The following is a 17,567-nucleotide window of genomic DNA, read 5'->3' on the forward strand; positions in this document are numbered from 1 at the left end:
GGGGCCAGAAGAGGGCGATCGGAATCGCCGGGAGAATACTCTACGGCGGGCGCACGGCGACAGGTCCCACGACAATCGGCACTCTCAGACGGAGACGGCGAGGATCGACAGGAAGATGGAGAATCAGACCCTGAGGAGGTGGACCACAATGAGGAACGGGACTCGATGCACCCGCCGGAGAAGGAGATCCACCATCTGGAACGGGACTCGTCTGGCAAACAGAGTGGAACTGACTCCGCCACGCAAGACTCACACTCGTGAACACTGCAGAGTGGCATTCTAGAGAAGACGGCCGGGAGGCACGAAGACACGCAAGTTGACAGTCCTCTCTTGTGTTTTGTTGTCTTTCCCATGTCCAGTGTATATGTTTTCTTTCCTTGAACTGGTTGAGACATTGGGCTAGAAACGACACTGGACCTAGTGCTCTCACAGCCTTTCGAGTTGGGGTGAAAGGTGAGGGCTAGTTAAGTTGAGGGGAGGAGTGGGTGGGTGACAGACCGTCTCCCGCTGAAAGCTCGGTCCTATATTGGGATGAGCCTGGAAGGGGAGGGTGGTGGGGAGGGGGGGGGGGTTCAAGGGGGACCAGAGTTATTTTGAGTTGGGGGAGGGGGGGACAAGGTTGGGGGGTAGCCACAGTTGGGGGACACGCACGAAAACATACTCTGCCACTTTCACAGACACACCCACCGTACGCACCGCTAACAGCTGAGAATCAACACATACGATGGCAGGTACACTAACAGCGCAACCAGGGGAGGAAGAGGCATTATCCATTTTAACGTGGAACGTTAATGGCCTCGGGTCGAAAGTCAAACGGGGCCTGGTGAACACATATATTAAGAGGCTAGCACCGGATGTCGTTCTCCTGCAGGAGACTCCCCTTAAAGGTGACAAATGTGCATTCATTGCGAGAGGTAGGCTCAGAGCCCTGGCACACGCGGGGTACACCTCGGACTCGAGGGGAGTAGCGATCCTGGTTAAGAAGTCACCACCTTTCTGCGTCACACACACGTGGAGCGACCCACAGGGCACATACGTGGGGGTTCAAGGGACGTGGAGGAGACAGCGATACACTATAGTGTCGGTCTATGCGCCGCCTAAGCTTCAACCACGTACACTGCAAGCGATCACGTCACTCCTCATCGACACGGCAGACACCATACAGATAGTGGGAGCTGACTTCAATGACGTGATGTCGGACGAACTGGACCGTACGGGGTAAATACGTAGAGGAGGATCACAGACAGTTCTGGCACAAACGATGACCACACTGGGACTCACAGACTTATGGCGATGGCGACACCCCACACAACCCGCCTACTCCTTTTACTCAGGGGCACACAAAGTCTTCACCAGACTAGACTATCTTTTTATGGCTAGGCAACACTTAACGGCGGTCGATGTAGTGGACTACAAGGCAAAGGGTATTTCTGACCACTCGCCCCTATACGCGAAAGTGGGGGGGGCGAGACGGAGGAGAAGAACTGAATGGCGCCTGGCGGCATGGGACATCCAATCCCCAGACCTTGCCCGCGGCGTCAGGGCGGACATTAAAGTGTACATAGCCGAAAATGAAGGGTCTGTTGCTTCTAAGATAACCCTCTGGGAGGCGATGAAGCCAGTACTAAGAGACAGAATACAGGGTAGACTAAAAGAGGCGAGACAGAGGCAGCAGGAGGAAGTGGCGGCCTTGGAGGCCTCCATCCTGACACTGGAGGAGGACTATCAGGCACATAAGGGGGAGGACACGTTGCGGCGCCTGCTGGATGCCCAACGGAAATATAGGGAGATGGTGTCAAATGAGGCAAAGACACAGTCGCTGGCGACTCTTCATCGTCTATACGATGTGGGGGATAAGTCCGGTAGGCTTTTGGCCTGGCTCAGCAGGAAGGAAAGAGATGCACGGTGGGTAGAGCAAATCAAAACGGGTGATGGTGATGTGCGCTGCACCGACGCTGGGATAGCGGAGGCGTTCGCGACCCACTACGAACAATTTTACACAGCTAGAGACCTAGGAGACGTAGCTGTGGCGCTACAATACCTGGAACAAACGGAGATGCCAGCCCTATCTCCTGAAGCCAGTGCGGCCCTGGATGCCGACATAACGCTTGACGAGATTGCAGACGCCATAGCGAAACTAAAAACTGGCAAGACGCCGGGCCCCAACGGGTTCCCTGCGGAATTCTTCAAAAAAACGTCAGACCTCCTGACGCGACAACTTAAAAATCTCCTTACTGAATCTTTCCAGAAGAATGCGCTACCACCAGACCTCGCGCTGGCCACCATCGTGCCGATCCACAAAGAGGGCAAACCTAAAGAGGACTGTGCATCATATCGCCCCATTTCCCTCCTTAATATCGAAGTGAAGGTGTTAGCGACCATCCTAGCAACACGCATGAGGGGGGTGATCCCAGACCTTGTCCATATGGACCAGTCAGGATTTCTCCCGGACAGGGCGACGAAGCTAAACCTTAGAAGCACTCACAACTGGCTACAGGTGGTCAAGGGCAGGAGCGAACCACACTGGTTCCTCTCCCTTGACGCAGAAAAAGCATTTGACGCGGTGCACAGGCCCTTCCATATGGTGGTGCTCCAGAGGTTTGGCTTCGGTCCGGCAATCTGCCGCTGGATACGGCTCCTATACCATGCCCCGAGAGCTCGAGTGAGAGTGAACGGGAAACTATCCCGCAAATTTAAGGTCGAACGGGTCACTCGCCAGGGATGCCCGCTATCCCCCCTACTGTTCACACTTACCATTGAAATCCTGGCCATTAACATCAGACGGAACCCAAACATCCACGGCTTCTCACTAGACACCTCAGGAGTGATACAGGAAAATATATCACTCTACGCAGATGATGTGCTCCTGTACATCACCAACCCCGACATAACAGTGCCAGAACTATTCCGGGAATTGGGCAGCTTTGGTGCACGAGCTGGCCACACCATCAATTGGCACAAGTCGGTTCTATACGATCCACAGGGGAGGGAGCAATGGGGAAACGTCGCAGAACGCCTGGTCACGACCTCCACGGGCTTTCTATACTTGGGGATATATATCACCCAGGACGAGAAACTCTCCTTCTCCAAAAATGTTGACAGAATCATGGGTGATGCGGTATGTGACATGGACAGATGGAAACGGCTACCGCTCACGCTCTTGGGCCGGGCAGCGATGTACAAAATGATCACCCTGCCTAAGTTCCTCTATGCACTCCAGAATGAATACTACCCACTCCCGACTGATACGATACGGAAGATACATGCAGATCTTCGTACCTTCCTATGGCTGGGAAAGCAGCCGCGAATAGCCCTACAGACTCTCCAACGACACCAATACAGTGGGGGCATATCCCTACCGAATTTGGAGGCCTACTACTGGGCGGAACACCTGACGCCCATAAACGACTGGATCCATGTCCCGGCGGACCACCCGACATATATCCTTGAAAGACACACGCTATCAAACAGAAACATACTATACTATTTATATGGTGGAAAGATTGGGAAGTCGCTGCTACCGGCGACGTCAATCACACTTAAGGCGTGGCGACAAGCAACCAAACGTATGGGCTGGGAGGGAAAGCTCACCAGACAAACACCGTTGTGGCACTGCCAGTGGCTCCCGGAACTTGGTAAGCTCAGGGGCTTCCAACGATGGGACGACATTGGCATGTCCCACATAGGCGACATGATCTACAGGGGGGAATTGAAGGAATTCCAGGCTCTCAAGACGGAATTTGGTCTCCACCACTCACAATTGTTCAAATACATGCAATTGAGACATGCTTGGAGGGCACAAAAGATACAACTCGCGGACATACCTGAGTATGCGCCACTAGAGGGTAGACTACTCCAGGAGCACATATTGGGTAAAGCGGTCTCCCTCACCTATAAAACCTTGACTAATAATATGCTGGGCGACCTAGTGAGACTGAGGGGAGTGTGGGAGGCAGAGGTGGGTGAGATGGAAGATATTGACTGGGAGATGGTCCTTATGCACCCCCGGGAGGTGGCGATCAAGTCCAGGCTCCACCTCATCCAGTTCAACATGCTACATAGGACATATTTTGATAGGGTGAAACTGCTCAGGATGGGGAAAATAGCAGACGCTACATGCTTACAGTGCGGTAGTCAGCAGGGGGACTTCTACCACATCCTATGGCAATGTACAAACATACAACACTACTGGTCAGACATCATTACAGAGCTGGGGGAGGTTTTGGGGGCGGAACTCACCTAGGAGCCTAAGCTAGCCCTACTGGGCCTGACCACTGAAGTGGACCTGCCTCGACCCCAGCTCATTTTTCTAGTTCTAGCGCTAGTAGTCGCCAAGAGAGACATAGCAAAATATTGGGGAGCAGCAGAATTGCCGACCCTTGAGGAGTGGACACGGGGGCTCGACCTCTACATGGCAGCGGAGAGGGTGACCTATAAAGCGAGGGGATGTCCTAAAAAGTTCCGACGGGTGTGGGCCAAGTGGAGGCAGTATCACGGTCTAGAGGGAGGGCAATGAGGGAAGGAGTTGGAAGGGAGAGGAGGATTGGAATGTGAACTGTGAAATACCAAGACATGTGTTGACTATGCCACCCAACAATGAGGTACCGCAGGTACATGAGACCCCGTGGGGTAACAGAAATGCTGAAATGAGCGGTTGCGGGGGGGGAGGAAGGGGATGGAGTGGGAATTGTGGTAGTCAGATTGGTCTATGTGCGTGAACAACGACTCCTGGAAACAACCCAAGGTGTATCAAGTGGCTATACAGTTTACAAGTTGAAGGGGGGAGGGAGGGGGAGTTGAGGGTTCAGTGGGATTCAAGCCCAAACCACAAAAGCAGATGTTTACGGTGATATAGACTATCTCTACCGGCTGAACTGGTGTGCCTTCAACATACATTTTACAAACGCCGCCCAACCTCCGGGGTGTGGGCTGAACGGCTGTGTGACGAAGTGTTTTCTATGCATATTGCCTCTCCCCCATAGGGGACGGCGGAGAAATCGCATACCATGCTGGTCTTTTCTGCAATAAAAATAATAAAAAAATAAAAAAAAGAATAAAGTCAGACATATAGTCTACAAAAACGTGCAAGGATGACGTTGCGCAGTCAGGTGGGTGATAAACCAACACCCTGGAAATTGTAAAGAGGACTGTAAGAGAAAATGAAAAAGATAACGTCTCAACCTTCGAGAATTCATCAGGCTCAGAGACTGGCTTCCTAAAGTTCACTTTATTGGGTTATTTATTTATTTAAAGAGTTTTATATAGCACTGACTAGACCCGAGGATATCAGGGCACTCTACATTAGGTTCCACAATGTAACAGAAAACGATAAGAATTATATAACAAAGTATTCTGTAAACTACAGGTACACCATCAGTGCTTAATTTGAGCCAGTGCTTTCCGGTGTTCGGCACTGGCATTTAATTGTCAACACCAACACTTGTGACAGTCTGCCAAATGCTGGCACTGTTGTCTAATTTAGAGATGAGGACAACAACAGTTGTTTATTTATTCAATTCACCTAAACAATGACTAATGCCTGTCACCCAAACCTTTATTATGAATTTTTAGGAATAGATGGCATAGCCACACTTGTAGGAGTGTGATGTTAAGTAGTTGTGTTGATACTGCGATTCACAGAGGAAGCAGGAGCAATAGGTGACTCAAGCTGCAGTGATCGCCTGACCAGGCCCCTGCCACATATGTTATTTACAAATTAAGCACTGACTGTGATGACTTTGTTCAAAGTTTCAGTTATAAAACAAAACACTCAAATCATATTTTCTAGAAAAATAATGTGTGAATTTAGAGTGTTTCATAGAAGATATATCTTGAATGAATGAATAGAGGGACTTATAAAGTACACATCTACTACTAGAGTGTCCCTGTGCTAGACCCAGAAGGCAGGTGGACCAGCTTAGTCTTTAAACATGTGGGTGTTCACGCGTCAGAAGAGCTGCAGCCATTTCAATGTAAATTCCAGTGGGTGGCAGTATTGTGAGTAAAAGAATGGCACAGCTTACCCAGAAGAATGCCCTTTGTACTTACCAGAAATCTTCATTACTCAGAGTCATCGTCATCCCTGACACAGTTCTGGTTGCCATCCTCCCTCACGGAGGTGGGATTGATGATATTTTGCTTTCTGTTGTGTTTTTAATGTTTCCCCTTTATGCGATGGCTGGGTAATGGCAGCCATTTTGGGGGAATTATTTTGTTGGCCAGGGAATATTTTCTGCAGTTTTAAGATAACATCTCATGTTTAAGGTCTGGGTCAGCGAAGACAGACGAGGAGAAAATGGTATGTGAGTAGGCCAGCTGTGGAAGACATTTTTGGGAATAAGACCCTGTGCTGAGAGCCATCCCAGAATGGACGATGTCAAGGCAGTTTCCTGGGGTGCGGACTTGAGCAGGCAGGCTTGCCTTTGGCCTGCTGATGGCATGCCTGCTGAGCGGTCACTCAGATGGACAATTTAAATAATCCTCACTGAACATAGTCAGAGTTTGCATAAACTTCTCGTTCTCAGCGTAACGTGGCGTATGCAAAAATCTGCAAGGTCCGCCAACAGAGCGGAGTTCTCTGCCCATGGTTAATTTCTCCTTGCTTTTGCGACTTTGCATGTTCAAAGCAGGAAAAGTTTTTAGCGTGTCTAGGCATAGTACTTTGTACTTAAAGGGTACCGTTCCTGTACAAAACCTATGCCAGACACACACCTTTGTGCTATGGTGCTAATGAATGTGAGAAAGTGCGTGGCGTTCAGTACCTGAAATCTGCGCCCGCACTTGGGAGATGAGCGGAGAGGGCCATATCTCTGTGAATGTCGCTCTTTCATGCTCCCTCCCTGCTACGCAGTGTAGTGCAGCCTCTTTGGGAGCTGTGCTGCATTCCGTAACCGTTTTCAGGCTTTTGCCCAAAATGTGAAGCCTTATTTTCACCATATACATCTGCTTTTCACTGCTCAAGGAGTGAAGTCGTGGGTGAGGCCGGACGGAGACCTCTGCTTCGCGCGCGGAATGTGCAGAGAGTTGCCTCCTCCGAGTTCCGCGGAGAAGGCAAATCTCTGCACACTCCATGGCTGAGCGGAGCTGGCTAGCACCCGCCTCCACCCCGATATAAACAAATATTTATAAATGACATAAAAGTAAAGAAAAACGACTTACCTGGACTGCGGCGACCCCGGGCTGCCCACCTCCTGTTTCGTGCCGTCTCTACGAGCACTGTGCATCTCCCATCTCTTATTGTCATCAGCTGAGCGTTCTGGAATGTTGACAGGTCGTTCGCTGGGACTGACCCACGAGGGGGTTCACTCAAGGGGTGCCTTGTCACCCTCTCGTAGAGTGATGGAGCACGAACTTACAATAAATAGGGACTGGTAATACAGATTCACGTGGAGTCCTCTTTACAGACTGCAGCTGAGGCTTCCTCCACCTCTAATGCTCTCGGCCTCTCTTGTGCAAAGAGCCGAGCCGCAGAAGGACCTAAGAAGCCAGGGCAAAGCTCATGGAATTCCCCAATCTCTGCGATTTCAGGGAACTTTTTTAGGCATGCATGGATAATGTGCATTCCAGCTGGAGATGGGTTCGCCTAGAACATGTCTTGCTGAGAGATATTTCCTGCATGAACCGGTCTCCTGATGATATTTTCTGAAACTTTTTTTGTGAGGGACGTGCTAAGCACAAAAAGTGAAGCACAATACCGGCGAGTCAGATTCCGCTCTTAAAGGATATTTTTATTTTATAATTTCTTCAAACTACTCATCTTACTATAGCCCTTTGGCCTCTATTTTGTTCACATTAGGAGTTTTCTTGGATTAGGTTTGTTTGTGCCTGCACATCTGCTCCCTCTGGCCAGAGGTTTGAGTCCACCTACACAGATGTAATGCTCTCATAGGCGCTAGAAGTAGGGGTACGGGGGGGGGGTGTCGCAGCATCCCCAAAATACACAATGTGGGATTTCAGAAGATGAGTGAGCAAAAAAAATGTCTTTAGATATTGTTTGAATCTTGTCACATTTACTGTGCATTTCAAGCTGGAGGGCAAAGGTCAGGCCCTGCCTTCTCACACAATGGTGCTTATTCATTCAAAATGGAGATCATTTTTGACTTCTCTTTCTCTGACTGCAATCTGAGAGAATATTGCAAAGTCAAGTACGTGTCAACATTGCTGGGGTACAGGGACTGTGAAAGGAAAGGCTGCAGGGTGCCTTTATTGTAAAACAACACAAGTTAAATATCTGTAAATTAACTGTGCAAATACTTCAAAATATATCAGCATTTAGCAAAGGACGAAAGAAGCACAGTTTTTGTAATGCTGATGTGGGACAGAAACAAATATTTGATTAGGATTAAAACAAATTAGCACACTTTTCGTTGGTCATTTCCTTGGTCTTGGGCACAGGGTAAAAATTTGCTGAGACCCAATTTCCACACAGTCTCGTGGGTACGCTGTATAGTTTTACCAGTACAACTGTATGCCTGTGGAATTGTAGTGGCCATTTCAATGGAAAATGTGCTGTCTGGAAATGCCAGTGTGCTGCCTCGCAATGCGTTAATAATATATTTTCAGTCAGTGTCCACCCACAGCCCGCCCCCACAATGCACTGCCAGCTACATACCACACCATTACCACTTTGCTGCTGAGTAGGCGTGGCTCATTTATCAATCATTGTTCTTTCTGATATGCTGGGGTTTGCCATTATCCCTAGTACTTCAGCGATGTAACACTGATGGCAACCCCCACCGGGAAAATTGTTCCAGCTCCCCTGAATGTTCTAATCATAACTTATTGTCTCCACAGTTGGACAAACCATACCAGATACCACAACTGCAGCTGCCGGTAAGTTAAGCCTCTTATGCCTTTCATTTCTTGACATTTCTACTTCTTTTAGACACATTTCTTGAAGTCTTTACAAACACACCTAGGCGCTGGTTCATTGAACACCTTCCCTCCATTTCTAGCGCCTTGAAACAAATCAGGCATCTCCTTTCTCAGGGCCCAGCTTTTAGACCCTTTTACCTTCCTGCTTCTCCATCACCCACCCCCTTGCCGTCATATTTATGTACTCCACTAGACCACTCAGCACCCTCTAAACACACTTTATCCTAATCCAAATGCCACTAAATATTTATTATGTTTAAGAATCATCCATCCGAGGTTGAACCATCTAAAGAAAGACACACCATTGAATGCAGGTCTGTGCCCCTGACCTTTAACACCAAGATGGAGTTAGCCTAAGTCTGGTGACCTGCAGCCCCTCCCCCTTTAATGGAAAAGAGAAGATGTCTCTACTCCAAGTCTGCCTAGTAGTAGCCCATTCTTTATGTTTAGTATTCTGTGGTCTTTTGCTGCACCCACTTGTGCCTCGGTTGTGCCCTCAAGCCCAGAAATGACTAGATCAAAGGAATGAAGGGATGCTGCTGACACTAATTAAAAACTAGCATAATGTCTTCTATATATTGTTCCTCTCATTGGTGCAAAGCAACAGGCAAAGTAAACAGCTAGTCCAGTTATATATTGTATATTGTGTAAGTTATGCTCCTTAAGCTATCATGAATGTATACATTGTCCCTGCTTAAATAACATAAACGCTCATTGGTAGAAAAGTAGAATGGTACTTAGTCTGATCAAATGCTCCTCTTGACTTCCACTGGAGGTGAGGCAAAAGGTGCACTACACAGCCAACAAGTGTTTCGCCCTTCTAATGCACACAGACTTGGGGCTTCCTCAGGGTTACAGCAATAATCAACACATATATAAGATAAACAGTGGTCACACTTGTGTCACTGGAATTGTGCTAATCAACTTATATAATTGTCTCATTTATGAGATAGTGCATAAAGCATGAGATAAGCTATTTTTGGAGCTGAAAAAAATAATTTTAAAGTGAAAAAAACTTACTGATCATAATTAGAAATGGAGAGCAAGGAATCTCTAAAGGAAAAATGCAGTAGATTCTTGAGTAAAGTTTTCTACTTGAACTGAGTTCCCCCAGAGTACTGATCCCAGAAGGATTTTCTCTATAGTATTCCCTCTCACAGTACTTGAGGGGATCTACTGCTAAAATGAGGGCAGTGCGTAAATGAAGTATAAACTCAGATTTGAGTGGGCAGTAACAATAGCAGAGTGTTTATGGACAACTGTAATTGCGGGTATTACACAAATTATTATACAAAACAGGATATTGTACAAAGTATTATACAAAAACAGGTTTGAATCAAACTCATTGGGGTAAGTGGCAGAGCGTGGACAACTGTGAGTGGTGCTTGGATAAAGGGGTTGGAGGTCCCCAACTAGGTTTGGCAAGATTTGGAGGAGGGTTGAGTTTTGGGGTTAGGGATATATCACAGAAAGTTGTCTAGTTAGACCTATAGCCAATATTACTTTGGGGGTATATTTAGAATGTTGTTTTATTTTCAAGAATATGGGAGACAATGAAACTTCTAAAGATAGAGGTGATGTGAAGACAAGAGAAGGAAGGTCCAAGTATTGTCTGTGAGAGAAGCCCCTAAATTGGCACTGCTTTGGGAGATAAGCAATCTTCTATTGTTTTTACCTGTATCAGGGCTAAATGAGATACAAGAATGGTGATATAGGGTAAAAATCATCATGTGTGACCCTGTAGAGAAATGTTGGATAAGGGTTGCAATGATTACAGACAGGATCTGGGTCCTAATTTATTAGTATAAGGCAGATGTGCCAGTGTTGAGGCACACCTGTTGGGAATAGTAAAATTACTTTACCTCAATTCTCTCAAAAAGAAAAGCCTTAAAACATAAAAAGTATTCCATTAAAGGTCTTGCAGACTACTCAGATTGTGAATTACCTATAAGAGAGTAGGCCAAAATAATCAGAGGAAGCCATCTCATGGACAGGTCAGTTTGCAGTAAATAGTCACCAGGTGGTCTGGAATCCAATACGACAAAACTGACAATAAAACCAGACTTCCAGACAGGAGATTGGCTGGCGGAAGCGCAAAGCATTCTTGTCACGGTGACATGATGGGTCATGCGTTAATCGACTTCTGCATAAATATATTGGGGGGAGAAAGAAAAACAGGGTTGAAGAACACTAGACCACCCTCTCTCTTACCAGGAACTGACTCGCCTGTGTCTAGTGGTACGTGCTGTGTATGGCCATCTTTCTTTAAAGACCAGGAAAAGACCCACCTGTTCCTAGCCTGAGCTCTGGACTGCCCTCTGTATTTAGTGACCAGGAAAGGACCCACTTTCCCTTGTGGCACGAACTCTGCACCACCCTCTCCCTGTAATGACAAGAAACAACCCCGCCTGTTCCTAGTGACATGAGCTCTCCACCACCTCCTCTCTTTGACCATAAAAGGACACACCTGTCCCTAGTGGCACGACCTCTGCACCACCCTCTCTCTTTGACCAGTAAAGGACGCACCTGTCCCTAGTGGCACAACCTCTGCACCACCCTCTCTCTTTGACCAGTAAAGGACGCACCTGTCCCTAGTGGCACAACCTCTGCACCACCCTCTCTCTTTGACCAGTAAAGGACGCACCTGTCCCTAGTGGTATGACCTCTGTACCACCCTCTCTCCTTGACCAGTAAAGGACACACCTGTCCCTAGTGGCACGGCCTCTGCACCACCCTCTCTCTTTGACCAGTAAAGGACACACCTGTCCCTAGTGGCACAACCTCTGTACCCCCCTCTCTCTTTGACCAGTAAAGGATGTACCTGACAGCAGCGGCACAACCTCTGCACTGCGCTATCTCTTTAAAGGACAGGAAGGGCCCCACCTGTCTCTAGCCTGGAGCCCTGTAATCCCTCCATTTCTAGCAACCAGGTAAAGACCATGCAAATCCTAGACACCTGGGGCTATATACCCCTACTTTTAAGGATCAGGAATAAAAAAATCTCCTGCAACCAGTGGCCAGGAGCTATTGACTCCCTCTCAATCTAAGGGCCAGCACTGGACCAGCTTGACCCTGTGACATATATATCTCAGCATCTCCTTATCGACTAATGACCAGGGCACTGCCTGGTAACAAGGAGCCATGTAAACCCCAGAAGCTAGACCTTTCTGACACCCTCTCTCTATATCTAATGTCCAGGACTGGACTCACCAGCCCTAAGCGGTGATTGTAGGGGGGTCTGTGTCACCCGTAGCTTTATACTTGGACAGAGCAGCCTATCTTCAGCAAATTGGACCTCAAATAGACACTTGAGTCAGTGCAAAGGAATCTCTCTATGCGAGTTAGTTTAGTCTACAGACATCTTACTGCTGTCTCTGCTTGATATACTGTGTAATGCTAGCTGCTGAGAAATGCTCCCTTTAGTTGGCTCTTGTCTAGATTGACACCTATGCTCTCTCCTGCTGCAAGGGTCATATTGCTGGTGGTGCTCCCTTCTCTTAGATTTGCTCCTGCCAGATGGTAGTGGTCCAGTCTGGTACCTGTGGTCACCTTGGTTGGCTATGCTCTCTTCTGATGCCACCCCCTGTGGCTGCTTGTTCTCTAGCCTTCTGTGCCCCAGTCAGAAGGCTGTGGTTCAGTTCTATCTCCTTGGCTGCGCTCCCTTCTGCTGCCTAACCTATTGTGCTCTATTTGTTGTGCTCTAGTCAGATGGCTGTGGTTCTGTTCTTGTTTCTTGGCTGTGCTCCCTGCTGCTGTACACCATCTTATGCTATATTCTGCTGTGGTTGTGCTCTCTTTTCCTGGCTGCACAACATGTTAAGGGCTTTGATCAAACTTGCTAATCATGAGCCTAAATGTGTGTCTGCTCCATCATACTGGCTATACTCCCAGATGCTAGATGCTCTGCCTGCTTATTCTGTGCGTTGCAGCAGGCTCTGTTCCATCTGGACATCTCTGCTCACTGCTGTTACCTCCGTGACATTCTGCTGGTCGTGCTTCCTTCAGCTGGCTCCAGTCCCTTTAAGCAACTATGCTCCCTTCTGGTAACTGGGTTATTTAAAGACGTTAGGGTTCCCTGTAGATGTCACTGCTTCAGCAGGAAGGTATGTATGTATGTATGTATGTATAGGCATTTATATAGCGCACTACTTACCCGGAGGGTCCCAAGGCACTTCGACCGCTGCGAAACCCTTCCTGGCTTCCCTGAGAGATGGTCCCTTAATGGGTATCTCCAGGGTGAGACCAGGCATCCCCGGCGGTCTGGTGGGGCCGTTAGTGAAGATGAGGCAAGCTAATGCCCAGAGTTGCCGAGTGTGATCGCTGATCAGAGTGGGCACCGAGGCGAAAGAATTATCGAGTCCGCTGACCCTGGCCCAGAAACCTGCCGCGCCGGGAATCGAACCCTGGTCCCGGGCCGTCCTCTGCTCTCGGGTCTGCCGCCTCTAACCAGTGAGCCACACTACAGCACAGGTGGTGCTCCCTCTGTCATCTTGACTTACTGCTGCTGAGCAGCTCCTACCTGCTGCCTATGCTCTCTTGGCTGGCTGCTGTCCCCTCAGACCATGCAGCTAGCTGTCTCTAATAATTTTATTTGTATGCTGTCCATCTTACAACATCATGTCCCCTCGTTCTGCTTGGTGCTTTGCGAATTTCAGCTCACATCCTGCCTGTTGCCACTCGGGCTGTGTTTATGCATGCTGGTGGTTTTTCCTTTAAAAACAGAATTAACTTTAATACTTGATGGAAATAACCTCCAAAAATTGTCTTATTTTTGTGCATTAGCAACACCAACACCAGCTGCCACAACAGCAGTAACAACCGCAGCAACAACAGCCACCACTACAGCTGACACTACAGCAGCAACAACCGCTGGTACAACAACAGCAACAACGGCTGATACAACAGCAACAACTGCTGTCACTACAGCAGCTACAACAGCTGGTACAACTGCAGCAACAACATCCATCACTACAGCTGCCACTACAGAACCAACAAAAGTAGCTACCACTGCATCCACAACAGCAATGACAACATTAGCCACAACTGCAGCCACAACAGCAGCAACAACAGATACAACAACAGCCCCAACAACAGGTGAAACTACAGCTGCCACTACAGCAGCAAAAACGGCTGCTACAACAGCAGCAACAACGGCTGCTACAACAGCAGCAACAACAGCTGCTACAACAGCAGCAACAACGGCTGATACAACAGCAACAACTGCTGTCACTACAGCAGCTACTACAGCTGGAACAACTGCAGCAACGACATCCATCACTACAGCTGCCACTACAGAACCAACAACAGTAGCTACCACTGCAGCCACAACAGCAATACCAACATTAGCCACAACTGCAGCCACAACAGCAGCAACAACAGATACAACAACAGCCCCAACAACAGGTGAAACTACAGCTGCCACTACAGCAGCAACAAAGGCTGATACAACAGCAACAACTGCTGTCACTACAGCAGCTACAACAGCTGGTACAACTGCAGCAACAACACCCATCACTACAGCTGCCACTACAGAACCAACAGCAGTAGCTACCACTGCAGCCACAACAGCAGCAACAACAGATACAACAACAGCCCCAACAACAGGTGAAACTACAGCTGCTACAACAGCAGCAACAACGGCTGACACAACAGCAACAACTGCTGTCACTACAGCAGCTACAACAGCTGGTACAACTGCAGCAACAACACCCATCACTACAGCTGCCACTACAGAACCAACAACAGTAGCTACCACTGCAGCCACAACAGCAATAACAACATTAGCCACAACTGCAGCCACAACAGCAGCAACAACAGATACAACAACAGCCCCAACAACAGGTGAAACTACAGCTGCCACTACAGCAGCAACAACGGCTGCTACAACAGCAGTAACAACGGCTGCTACAACAGCAGCAACTGCTATCTCTACAGCAGCTACAACAGCAGGAACAACTGCAGCAACAACATCCATCACTATAGCTGCCACTACAGAACCAACAACAGTAGCTACCACTGCAGCCACAACAGCAATAACAACATTAGCCACAACTGCAGCCACAACAGCAGCAACAACAGATACAATAACAGCCTCAACAACAGTTGAAACTACAGCTGCCACTACAGCAGCAACAACGGCTGCTACAACAGCAGCAACAACGGCTGCTACATCAGCAGCAACAACAGCTGCTACAACAGCAGCAACAACGGCTGATACAACAGCAACAACTGCTGTCACTACAGCAGCTACAACAGCTGGTACAACTGCAGCAACAACATCCATCACTACAGCTGCCACTACAGAACCAACAACAGTAGCTACCACTGCAGCCACAACAGCAATAACAACATTAGCAACAACTGCAGCCACAACAGCAGCAACAACAGATACAACAACAGCCCCAACAACAGGTGAAACTACAGCTGCCACTACAGCAGCAATAACGGCTGCTACAACAGCAGCAACAACGGCTGCTACAACAGCAGCAACAACAGCTGCTACAACAGCAGCAACAACGGCTGCTACAACAGCAGCAACTGCTGTCTCTACAGCAGCTACAACAGCTGGAACAACTGCAGCAACAACATCCATCACTACAGCTGCCACTACAGAACCAACAACAGTAGCCACCACTGCAGCCACAACAGCAATAACAACATTAGCCACAACTGCAGCTACAACAGCAGCAACAACAGATACAACAACAGCCCTAACAACAGGTGAAACTACAGCTGCCACTACAGCAGACACAACGGCTGCTACAACAGCAGTAACAACGGCTGCTACAACAGCAGCAACTGCTGTCTCTACAGCAGCTACAACAGCTGGAACAACTGCAGCAACAACATCCATCACTACAGCTGCCACTACAGAACCAACAACAGTAGCTACCACTGCAGCCACAACAGCAATAACAACATTAGCCACAACTGCAGCCACAACAGCAGCAACAACAGATACAACAACAGCCCCAACAACAGGTGAAACTACAGCTGCCACTACAGCAGCAACAACGGCTGCTACAACAGCAGCAACAATGGCTGCTACAACAGTAGCAACAACCGCTGGTACAACAGCAGCAACAACGGCTGACACAACAGCAACAACTGCTGTCACTACAGCAGCTACAACAGCTGGTACAACTGCAGCAACAACATCCATCACTACAGCTGCCACTACAGAACCAACAACAATAGCAACCACTGCAGCCACAACAGCAATAACAACATTAGCCACAACTGCAGCCACAACAGCAGCAACAACAGATACAATAACAGCCCCAACAACAGGTGAAACTACAGCTGCCACTACAGCAGCAACAACGGCTGCTACAACAGCAGCAACAACGGCTGCTACATCAGCAGCAACAACAGCTGCTACAACAGCAGCAACAACGGCTGATACAACAGCAACAACTGCTGTCACTACAGCAGCTACAACAGCTGGTACAACTGCAGCAACAACATCCATCACTACAGCTGCCACTACAGAACCAACAACAGTAGCTACCACCACTGCAGCCACAACAGCAATAACAACATTAGCCACAACTGCCGCCACAACAGCAGCAACAACAGATACAACAACAGCCCCAACAACAGGTGAAACTACAGCTGCCACTACAGCAGCAACAACGGCTGCTACAACAGCAGCAACAACGGCTGCTACAACAGCAGCAACAACAGCTGATACAACAGCAACAACTGCTGTCACTACAGCAGCTACAACAGCTGGTACAACTGCAGCAACAACATCCATCACTACAGCTGCCACTACAGAACCAACAACAGTAGCTACCACTGCAGCCACAACAGCAATAACAACATTAGCCACAACTGCAGCCACAACAGCAGCAACAACAGATACAACAACAGCCCCAACAACAGGTGAAACTACAGCTGCCACTACAGTAGCAACACCGGCTGCTACAACAGCAGCAACAACGGCTGCTACAACAGCAGCAACAACAGCTGCTACAACAGCAGCATCAACGGCTGATAAAACAGCAACAACTGCTGTCACTACAGCAGCTACAATAGCTGGTACAACTGCAGCAACAACATCCATCACTACAGCTGCCACTACAGAACCAACAACAGTAGCTACCACTGCAGCCACAACAGCAATAACAATATTAGCCACAACTGCAGCCACAACAGCAGCAACAACAGATACAACAACAGCCCCAACAACAGGTGAAACTACAGCTGCCACTACAGCAGCAACAACGGCTGCTACAACAGCAGCAACAACGGCTGCTACAACAGCAGCAACAACAGCTGCTACAACAGCAGCAACAACGGCTGATACAACAGCAAAAACTGCTGTCACTACAGCAGCTACAACAGCTGGTACAACTGCAGCAACAACAGCCATCACAACAGCTGCCACTACAGAACCAACAACAGTAGATACCACCGCAGCCACAACAGCAGCAACAACAGATACAACAACAGCCCCAACAACAGGTGAATGCGTTAATAATATATTTTCAGTCAGTGTCCCCCCACAGCCCGCCCCCACAATGCACTGCCAGCTACATACCACACCATTACCACTTTGCTGCTGAGTAGGCGTGGCTCATTTATCTATCCTTGCTCTTTCTGATATGCTGTGGTTTGCCATTATCCCTAGTACTTCAGTGATGTAACACTGATGGCAACCCCCACCTGGAAAATTGTTCCAGCTCCCC

The 17,567-nt window shown here is 48.4% G+C and overlaps 1 protein-coding gene across 1 annotated transcript in view; it reads left to right on the plus strand.

Moving 5' to 3' along the window:
* The first annotated feature begins 1,612 nt into the window (after nucleotides 1–1,612).
* The window catches only part of LOC147710031 (uncharacterized), a 76,070-nt gene continuing 60,115 nt past the window's right edge, over nucleotides 1,613–17,567 (plus strand). Inside the window, exons 1-6 of the mRNA XM_086919310.1 lie at nucleotides 1,613–3,118; nucleotides 8,794–8,832; nucleotides 12,956–12,977; nucleotides 15,286–15,855; nucleotides 16,216–16,476; nucleotides 16,528–16,892. Coding sequence (XP_086775436.1) covers nucleotides 1,613–3,118; nucleotides 8,794–8,832; nucleotides 12,956–12,977; nucleotides 15,286–15,855; nucleotides 16,216–16,476; nucleotides 16,528–16,892 — 2,763 coding nt within the window. The remainder of the gene's footprint in view (nucleotides 3,119–8,793; nucleotides 8,833–12,955; nucleotides 12,978–15,285; nucleotides 15,856–16,215; nucleotides 16,477–16,527; nucleotides 16,893–17,567) is intronic.

This window comes from Lissotriton vulgaris, chromosome 5, assembly GCF_964263255.1.
Source record: "Lissotriton vulgaris chromosome 5, aLisVul1.2, whole genome shotgun sequence".
Classification (NCBI taxonomy): Eukaryota; Metazoa; Chordata; class Amphibia; order Caudata; family Salamandridae; genus Lissotriton; species Lissotriton vulgaris.